Here is a 10435-nt window from a genome sequence, read left to right on the forward strand (position 1 = left end):
CCTCCTCTTCTCCCTCAGTCACACTCTGGAGCCTTCTGATTTGTCCTCCCTGACCTGAACGAGAAGTATTTTGTTTTGATTTAAAGGACGACACGTAAAGCACTTGAGGTTTTCTTCTGTTTTGCACACGACCGAATTGAGTTCAAACTCTAAGAAACAAGCACCTTCTCCTCCCGGTTTAGTGATCTATATGATGCCCAATTGCAGTGCCAGATGCATGAAAGCTGACACATGCACAATGAAAATGTTATTGACTCGATAATGATGGTGTCAGAGCAGAATTACAGGGTAAAGGTCCACATCGAAGGCCTTTTGCAGTGCAGAATGGATGAACTCTGGCTTCGGATGGACACCTAATTGTGGCGCTCCAAACAGCAGATCACACTCTCGAATGAATTAATGCATTTGTAATAATGTTTATGCTTTTGTCTACACTTCAAAGCCCGCATGTACACATTGTTCTGCAGAAATAATTTACGGTTGTCAGAGCCTGCAGTCTAAAATATTTCCAGTGAAGCTAGATAATTCTCCGAGCCTGTCAACAGTCCTGACAGTGTGTGCAGCACTGTTGACACCTCCCAATCCAAACAAACACATGCCACAGAAAATATAATTAATAGCGCAGAAGGGAGAAGAGAAGCCAGCCAAGTGTATGGCAAAGACAGCTTTTCACTTTTAAAAGTAAAGCCGCACCATCTTGATCTTGTAAAAGCAATCCAAATGTGCATAAAACATGAAAATACACCGTTTTTGTGCCATCAGAGCTCACGGCTGGCAGATCATGAATTATGTTTGATACGGGGGACTGCTGTGTCCACATGTTTTTATTGCACATTCAGCCTGCCGTTATTAATATCATCGCATGCCTGACGACAAGAAGGAAGACTCTAATTGTCATGAGCTGTTTCTTTTTGGGAATAGTTGATTTTGGCAGGGAAGCTGTTCCTAAGACAGCCGAGTACCTGAGCCGAACCACTTTCTTTTAAACCCTCACTGCAACTGTAAACTACCGCTCAAGTTCATCAGCACCACGTTCTGCTCCGTCAATCTAAATACTGCTGCCACTAAGTGCATCATTATCAGGTAGAAGATAAATCTCATTATATTCAGCGTCTAAGTGGCCAATTAAGCAGCTGCTGATTAGATTTGATATTGTGGTTCAGGCAACATAGTGGCATGATTACTGTAAATTATGATTATTATGATGACATGTGGGAGGAGTAATGGGTGTTTTTTTTTTCCCTCGCTGCTTGCAGTCAATACATCATGTCAGCTCTGTGTTTGTGTGTCCAGCTGCCTCAGGCCCAGCAGGCTCAGACAGGCCCTGCATCGTCTCAACCCAGCCTGCTCCACATGCCCCACAGACACAGTCCTCTCCACCAGGCGTCCTCCTCCTCCTCCACCTCCTCCTCCTCATCGGCTCTCAGCGTGGGGCAGCTGGTCAGCAGTAAGTGTCCGACACGGCTTACAAACAAGCTACGCGCCTTCAGTTGCATTTGATGTGATGTTGGTTCTGTGTTGCTAGTCTCTTCATTTATCCCTTGAAGCTCCAGTCCAGTGTCTGTGGCACCACTTCAATTAATTAATTGAGCTTTAAAAAATGCCTAAAAGGAGCTGAGCATTGTTGCTTTCAATCTGATGGTTTTATGTTTTCATGAGCGTCTGAAATGTGCAGCATGCAGTGTGTTGCCGAGGACAAACCGCCAACAAGTTCAGTTCTGGATTCTGACTTGTCACAGGTTTAAATTAGAAATGAAGCTTATTAGCATATGCATCCTTTAAAAAAAGAAAAACTGAAAATGAAAATACTTTAAAATACTCTTTGCTGATGCAAATCAATTTAAAGTCTGAATTAATTTCTGATATAATTGTTCATCTCTTTTACTGACTCATACGCATTCCTCTCAGACACCAGCTGACATACACTAGTGTGTTTTTTTTGTTTTGCTTGTTTTTTTAACTACATTTTAAACCACCAACAACTTGTCTGACTGATATTTATTGCCGACATCAAGTAGGAACAAAAAGACCTCATTGTGAAACTATGATAAGAACTTGTTTCAACAACAGCATCTTTGAAAAATATAAATACTGTTTCCTTAGGGATGTTAGCTTAGAACTTAATGAGTGATTATATCTTCAGTATTCACTTCCATTGTAATATGAAAGAGGTATTTGGAAAGAAACACCTAAACAACCTGGTTATAATCACAAAGATATTCGTTTCAATCTGGACCTTTAACATCCCTGCAAGAGATTTAACGCAGCAGATACTCGCTGTGGACGGATGTTGACAGTTTATTTTTCCACGGCTGTCATTTCTTTGGTTAATTTGACAATCCAAAGTGGCGTATGTTATGTATAATCAACAGAAGTTTTATTTTCCCCGTGCGTTGGCCTTTGGCAAGGCCTTATAAATCACTGGCCCACAGCCTGTCAGCATGCAGCGACTGCCTTTAAAAACTCTGTTTTATTCAGATAAATTTCATTTGTCAGAGTGAATTCTCCTAACTCCATGTAAACTCATTTTAAAGGCAGCCATAGCTATTCTGAATTAAATTTAAAAAAGGGCGGCAGGGGGGCAAAGAAGTCGGCATTGATCAACTTGTTGTAGGTATTGTGTTCAGTTTATATTTACCTGTAGCTTTCCTGCACAAAGATCTGCAGTAAATAGAGTTAATGCTTTATGCTGAGTATGAGCCGTATCACTTACTCTCGATATCACTTAAAGCATGCGTACGCATAACTATCAGCCTGAGAGAAGCGCTGGCCACAAAGGCCCAGAAATGAATTGGAAAAACTAAGAGCGTCTGTTCATAATCAGCTGGAGAAAAGTCAATCAGAAAGAGGAATGTCAGCGTTATTGTGCGTTTAGGTTCCTTTCATTTATATATATTTTTTTGACTGTTATTCTTCTAGGGAAAGTCAATTGAGAATTCCTGCTGTGGTTCAGCAGAGTCGAATGTTTATGCAGGTTTTAAATGTCCCGTTTAGCGCCATACACACCCCATTTACAGCTAGAGTTCACATATTATCTGTGTCCTGTTGGCATAAGAAGAACTGATCTTAATTAATGTTGCTCTTTTCAATAAATAAACAACCAGCGAGATTACATCAAGTTTCTGTTTCGGTTCATGACTGCAAGCAACATTTTCTTTTTCTTTGGATATTCTGTAACATTATTATTTGGCTATTATCCCTTCAACGCGAATACATTTATTGCAGCTGCTTAAAGGAAAATATAAATTGACAGGCTGCTCCCATTTCCCTCCACAGAGACAAAGTGCTTTAAGAGTGAAATGAGGAATAAGTATTACCAGCGCGTGTGAAAGCCGAGGCCCGTAGATCTGGATTTATTCAGTTAAACGCCACGTGTCAGAGCGGAGCTTTCAAACAGAATGAAAATCACAAAACAAATATATTTCGCAGTAACTGAAAGACGGGCAGAGACACAAACTCGCCTGGGTTGTCTGCTGTTGTGTATTTGCACATAAAACTCTGAGTCAAGCATGTAATTGATCATAAAACCATTTTTTTTCCCCCTCATTTTCCCTTTGGAGTGAAGAAAGTGAGAGTGTAATGTGTTATTGTCCAGTTGTAATTATTAGGCTCACTGGTGTCTTTTGTCTCCAAAAAAAAAAGAGAAGCAGTCATCACTTTTGGATTCCTAGAAATTGTCTCCATTGTGCCTTTGCTTCTTAATAAACGGGCTTTAGAAACCTTTTATAAACTATTCCACTTGTTTGGAGAAGCTTTACTCCAACAGACATTATCTGCAGCATAAATAAAACGGGTCGCGTATGAGTCATAACCTAATATCTAAAGAACAATATGGATACAGAGGCAGAGAAATTTCATTAGCCTTTCAATCCACTAAGTAAACAGCCTCCGTTGGGAACGATGAAGAGATGCTCATCACCGTGGAGATGATGGGACCTGAAGCTGTGAGTGCTCAGAGTCTGCAGCCCCTCATCCTCCCGGCGTTCACACGTCTGGAGCGCGCTGCATATGCGGCACGTCACTTATGAGGCACGACGAGATGGCAGCCTCATAGATTTTTGCTTAAATACGCTTGGAGAATTCCTTTTAATAATTCATTGATAATGACCAGGATGAATAATTCAGAGGCACAAACTTTGCTTTAGTAAGCAGGATGCCAAGGCACCTGACATTGATGTACAACGTGAAATCACTTTTTATTAGCACACAAATTCTTTTAAATGTTTCAGGGCAAGTTTTTCAGATCTGCACTTTTGTGGAGATTCACAAAAGGGCGAGCTGATGTTTCAAAGGCTCATATTAATGTAATAAAGTCTTTACATGGTCTTTAATGTTACATTTCTGTGTGTATTCATGAAAACAAGTATAGCTCTGCAGATTCTGTTGCTTGACTGTGCGACTATTGTGTATATGACCACATACTTTAACATTTTGTAAGAAAGGCTTTACAGTTTCTAGTCAGAGCAGTGGCAGGCAGTATTCACGCATCAGATGGCTTTGTTTAAAACAACATTTCTCAGAAGGGTGTAGTTTGAAGCAGACAGTAATAATAAGGTGTGACCCTGAGCGGGACTATATTTTCAAAAATGTGGTTCGGAGAGCATCGTGTTCACACGTGAGCGCACGTTAGCCGTGTCGGTTCTGAAAACACTGGTGAGACGTGTGCTTCTCATTGCAGACCCACAGACCGCCCCCAGCGAGGTGGACGGGGTCAACCTGGAGGAGATCCGCGAATTCGCCAAAGCGTTCAAGATCCGCCGGCTGTCCCTGGGCCTGACGCAAACTCAGGTGGGCCAGGCGCTCAGCGCGGCCGAGGGGCCGGCCTACAGCCAGTCAGCCATCTGCAGGTAAGCGCAAATGAAAGACAGAATAAACCGTTAACGTCATCTCTAATTAATACGCACTGATTCTGTCAAGCGATAGCAGAGGAAGCAGCGCGGGTGGGCTGTCGGGAGCTCCAGTGCTGATGTTCTACGCTTTCCCAGACGTTATTAAGACATTAAATACATAATTAACTGACATGGCTGTACTTACTCTTCCTGTCCTCCCTCCCTCTCACCCTCTGACATGACAGCTGCGCGTTACTTATGCAAAATACATACACAAGTATTACCAGAAGCACTTAAAGCATTTAATAATTACTAAGGCGCATCGCTGTTCTCGCTGCCTGAACATGAGAGAGCTTGACGGCGACAGTCTGCTAATAAGATTGCTGTGTTTTACCGCTTCCACGTGGACAGTTTAGTCATAAATGGTGCATTATATATTCATGAGACAATCAGACAATCAGCGTTTCATTCGTCCTGTTTTTCCACTTGACTAACAATTTGCACGAAGAAGCCAAATGAGCCACTTTTGCCTTTCTGAGCCAGAATAATTAGGCCACTCGATGTCCAAATATGGCTTTTTACAGGAGATCTACCATAAAAAGAAGTCATTTTTTTGTACAATGAACTTCACAATGTTTCCATTATTAAGATTATTTAAAATTTATGAAAATTTGTGGTATTGAAATATAAACATTGCATTGCATTTAAATGAAATTTCTGAATTAAACGCGTTTCTTGCTCCTGAAGTGCTTGGCTGATGACCTGCACTGTTTAGGTGACACACTGTCACGCACCTTTAAAAATTTCATCACATCAACATCAAACAGGCAATAAAATGTGAAGCAGAACAGGGGCCCGGGGTTCTTATAAGGCCCGGACTAATGTTTAAAGTCGAGAAATCACACATTAAATATTTACAGCCAGACATAATTCAAATATTTATAACATACATTAAAAGCCATTAGTTTCAAAAATAAACACTCTGTGGGCTATTGCTCCCGCCGTAAAGACGATATTTTTACTTTTTTTATTTATTTTTTTTTTGTTTGCATGACATTGGACATGACATCCTGATGTTTTAAGTAGCGGCGCAAACTTCACATGCTTTAGTTTAGTTAACATCAACATAGACATGCAGTTGGAGGAGACGGACGTCATCGTGGCTCTGGGGCTGCGGCTCTGAACTCAGACGCTGAACAGACACTGACAGATGCTTCCATCTTGTCTGCTTTCATAGCTCAGTGTTTCCAGGCTCTTTTATTGCTTTTTCTTAAACCGGCACAGGCATGACGCGAGGGTATCTTTAAACTAGCAATGTTCCAGAGTATCCTCTTTTTGCTTAAATTTGATTTAGGTGGAAAGAAATCAAATCTAATAACAAAGAAGGAGTCTTTTCCAGAGTAAGGAACAGTCGTGCCATGTCTTGTATTAATTAAATGTTTAAAGAACATCATTTAATCCTTGTTTCAAACTGCTGAGGATTCAACGTACCATCATAAACTCTGTCCTTATAAAAAAGAGACGGTCTTTAAAAACACCATATATTATTTGACTGTACAATAAACAGCCTCCGTAGAGACACGTAAAGTGTTTATATTTCATCACTCAGCTGAAGCAGAGAAAATAAATCATATTTATTAAAACACTACCATTTTTCAAACATGTACAAATTCTACCAAACTTTTCTTTTTATCAAGCAGCATAACAAGAACCGAGGACACTGTGAACGGAGCAGCATAGGCCGTGAGATATCTTTGAAAGGCCGAGCAAAGACTCAAATACATAATTTTCTCACTGCAGTTGAGAAATATTTTGCAAAACAATGAACTCAAACATTATGAATTAATGTATTTTTAAGGAAATCAGTGTAGAAATGGATTCTTGGTGAGATTTAAATTGTAAATGCATCTTGTTTGTATTTTTTTTTAAAGAAAAGAACAATTTGAGAACACTTTGTTTTGTTTTGTAATTTTGTCTGATCCTTTTGGAAACATTGAACGCATCGTGTATGCAGACCTTTGGTGAAGCAGAGGTGCTGAACAGCGTATTTTTTTATTCACTACAAAAGCTTCCCAGATTCAACTGAGACAACCTTTAAATCTTTTGGAGGTATACATTATCCTCTGAAGATTTCAACAGACAATATTACATGTTAATAGCTGTTGGTCTATTCAATAGAGATAATTTTCAGGTCAACATTTGTTCTTGCAGATGAATAATAAAGTTTTGCCATGCATGAAAGCAGGTGTGGAAGCACATGCAAGTAACTGAAACTGTGCAAAGCTTCGTGTACATCAAAGTAAAAGCTGATGCTGGAGTCATCCCATCCTGTTCTAACATAACTATTTCATTTATCTCTTATTAAATGGGTCTGGTACCCTTCCTGTTTCCGGCAAACCCGACGACTCGTCTTTGAGACACTTCTCAAAACAACCAAACTGGCTGCAGAATTGCTAATAAGCTTTGGAATTGCTTGGATCACAATTTTTTACTGCAAAACCGGCCGCAGTCATTTAATGGCGTTCGTACAGCGCTGCATGGTATCTTGGATGTCGCCTGTTGATACTGTTCTTGTTGTTTCTCCGCCTACATCAGAGGCCCCATTTCTCTGACTGGTTCTAAGTCTATCCAGTGGCCTCCAGATGCAGGTTTTATCTGCGTCCAATGGTATAAAAGTTAATTTATGAACTGTTTACAAGTTAAGTGAGCTGCTTGGAGAGAATTTACTGTTAATAGCAAATCAATGGATACTCAATACAAACATCATCATCAATCATGGCAGTATTGAGAACATTTGAGAACCTCCTCCATCAATAGTCTGCATGTATTAATGCTTTCAGTGTGGCCATTAAATATCCCACACCTACGTCACAGGTATGAACTGCTAGTTTGATTTAAGACTTTTGAAGATAAAAAAAAACAATATATAAAAAGACACAAACCAGGAAACTCGCTCATCTTTTTGTAATTCAACATTACAGCACAAGAAAAGAAACCATTAAGGCAACTTTCCCGGTTATTCTGATGTCATATCTGAGGTAAGATGATGACACACATTTCAGGTCACATCATCCAGCCTGGATGTTTAAATGTACCTCTTGGATAGGTCGTCGGTGTTTCATGACTGTAAACCCTCAGGCGGTCTGTAACTCAGACCAAACGTACAGCAGCATGGAGAACTCCTAAGGTCCTTTTAAGAAGAGCCAGAGAGGTTTCCTCCCTCGTACTGATGCACTAGAGGAGAGAGCGTCTACCCCGGCTGAGCAGCTCTCAACTCATTTTAGTGTCTGCGGTTCCTGTTGATCCATGAAATGTCCTGTCCCCGGTGACTCTTCATATTTACTAATGTATTCCCCTCAGTATGGAGCCCTCCTCTTTCCACTGTTTAGGAAGAGAACAAAGTTATAAATAATACTGCCTGCCGACTAAAAGGACTGGCCAACGAGGTGTAGAAACAGAGGAAGTTCATGCAGGCATGGGCATCTTGCTTTTAGCTCACATCCCCATTAAAAACTATTTTTTTATGTTGTTTATTCCACGAAGAGCAGCGCTTCAGTGTGGCGGTCTGCTCACTTACTATCACTTATTTACTTTAGGCGTTTTTATATTTATTTGATAATCCGGTCCTTAAAAGCAGCTGTTAGTTAATCCTAACTCATCAACATCAACAAAATGGTTAAAGACGCTTGTGAAGCATCACAGTGTCATCTTAAAGGTCAAAGGGCCTTGTGAAGACATAGTCCACCAAATAATAGTGTTTAAAAAGAGACCTGCCAGCCGCACAAGAAACACCTTGATGCTTCATTCTCCACTGAAATACAGCGTCTGTGTGAAGTTAAATGACGTCTAAAGCAGCTGGAACTTTCACTATTTGAGTGTGTAAATGTATCCGTATTAAATATAAAATGAGAGGATGTTTGAAGATGAAAGAATGTTTGAAAAATGTATTCAATGTACATTTTTGTTAATAATTTAAGCTTTTCTTTTTTTGTAAATAAATAATGGTGGCATATTTAACTGCATGCACTAGTGGATATTATGGATATGTTTATGTTTGTTTTTCTGTTGATTTTCTTTTTTTATTATTATTTTTTTTAAATATAGTCTTTATAATAATTTAGTTACAATTTTGGCATGTTTTCAGTTCAGCTGCACCTGATTGGCCATAGCTCCTTGTTCCACTATTGCCAATTTGGGACAGAGAAACACAGCCATGTCCAGAAAATTAGCCCATAATTTGACGCTGTAGCCGAGGCGGTTTCAGGTGCAGGATTCAGAGGAGTTTGTCTCAGATGAGCACCTGGACGTTAGTCTCAGTCCCTGTGGCATTCTGGTTGAGGAGACTAAAAGCCAGGCAGCTTATCCCTTTTTCTGGCAGGGCACCTAAGTAAGATTGTCTTTTCTCAATTCTCCCCAGACACACCATCCTGAGAAGCCACTTTTTCCTACCACAGGAAGCCCAAGAGAACACTATAGGTAACAGTCTGACAGGCAAACTGAACCCTGGCCTTTTATATCCTGCCAGGTTTGAGAAGTTGGACATCACCCCTAAAAGCGCCCAGAAGATTAAGCCTGTTCTGGAGCGCTGGATGGCCGAGGCTGAAGCCCGCCACCGATCCGGCATGCAGAACCTGACTGAGTTTATCGGCAGCGAGCCTTCAAAAAAACGCAAGCGGAGGACCTCTTTCACCCCGCAGGCTCTTGAGATCCTGAACAGCCACTTTGAGAAGAACACACACCCCTCCGGACAGGAAATGACGGAAATAGCGGAGAAACTGAACTATGACAGGGAGGTGGTGCGTGTCTGGTTCTGCAACAAGAGGCAAGCCCTGAAAAACACAATAAAGCGCTTAAAACAGCCTGACCTCGGCATGGCTGCACCAATGGACCCTCTCACTGATTCTCTAGAGGAGCTCCCAAAATGAGAGAGCTCTCTGACAAAACAGTGGAGCGGAAAAGTGGCAGCCGTTACAAACAACAAAGGTGGATGACTTCCTCTTGAAGCGAGAACTGATAAATGTTCCCAAGTCACCTGGATGGACCGACGTTACTTTTCCAAATGAAACTTTGTGTTCTCAGTGTGATTACCACAGTTATGTAAATGACTTTGGCAAAAACCAAAAACATGAAAAAGAGATTCATATCTGAGAATTATGTAAAGAAAAAGAAGAAGAAAAAAAAGATACAGTGTGCTGTTTCAAAGAGTTTTAGATTCTGGCCTTCCAGACCAGACCGTCGCCCAAATTTTGGTTCCACGAGGGAGGATTTAATAAAGAGATCATACCAAATCAAAACACTATTTACCAAAGTCTGTTGCATCTGAGTACTAAGAATAATTTTGTAATTTAAATGTGCTCTAAATTTTTACATTTGTACTGACAAAATCTAAGCTATATGTGTGGGATTGAGTAAACATTTTATCTTTGTCTCAATTACTTTTTTCTTCATTGTTTGTATGTAAATATTGAGAAAAGAAAAAGGAAAAAAATGCTGTCTTCAGATGGAATCACACTGATAAATTTCTTTTTTTTTGGACAAAATGATTAACCTTTGCTGTTAAACAATTGCATTTTAATGTCGTTTGCCAATTTGTGTTTCATCTGCAA

At 40.2% G+C, this 10435-nt stretch overlaps 1 protein-coding gene across 3 annotated transcripts in view; it reads left to right on the forward strand.

Annotated features, from left to right (window-relative positions):
- Positions 1 to 10213, forward strand: part of pou6f2 (POU class 6 homeobox 2) — a 70122-nt gene extending 59909 nt beyond the window's left edge. For 2 of the 3 annotated variants that reach the window (XM_061713378.1, XM_061713379.1), the window contains exons 7-9: positions 1294 to 1447; positions 4679 to 4847; positions 9247 to 10213. In XM_061713378.1, the coding sequence (XP_061569362.1) occupies positions 1294 to 1447; positions 4679 to 4847; positions 9247 to 9754 (831 nt within the window). In that variant the 3' untranslated portion in view covers positions 9755 to 10213. The remainder of the gene's footprint in view (positions 1 to 1293; positions 1448 to 4678; positions 4848 to 9246) is intronic. The other variant, XM_061713380.1, reaches the window with a different exon arrangement.
- The last annotated feature ends 222 nt before the right edge of the window (positions 10214 to 10435 follow it).

The sequence above is a fragment of the Cololabis saira genome, chromosome 22 (assembly GCF_033807715.1).
Source record: "Cololabis saira isolate AMF1-May2022 chromosome 22, fColSai1.1, whole genome shotgun sequence".
NCBI classification, from domain to species: domain Eukaryota; kingdom Metazoa; phylum Chordata; class Actinopteri; order Beloniformes; family Belonidae; genus Cololabis; species Cololabis saira.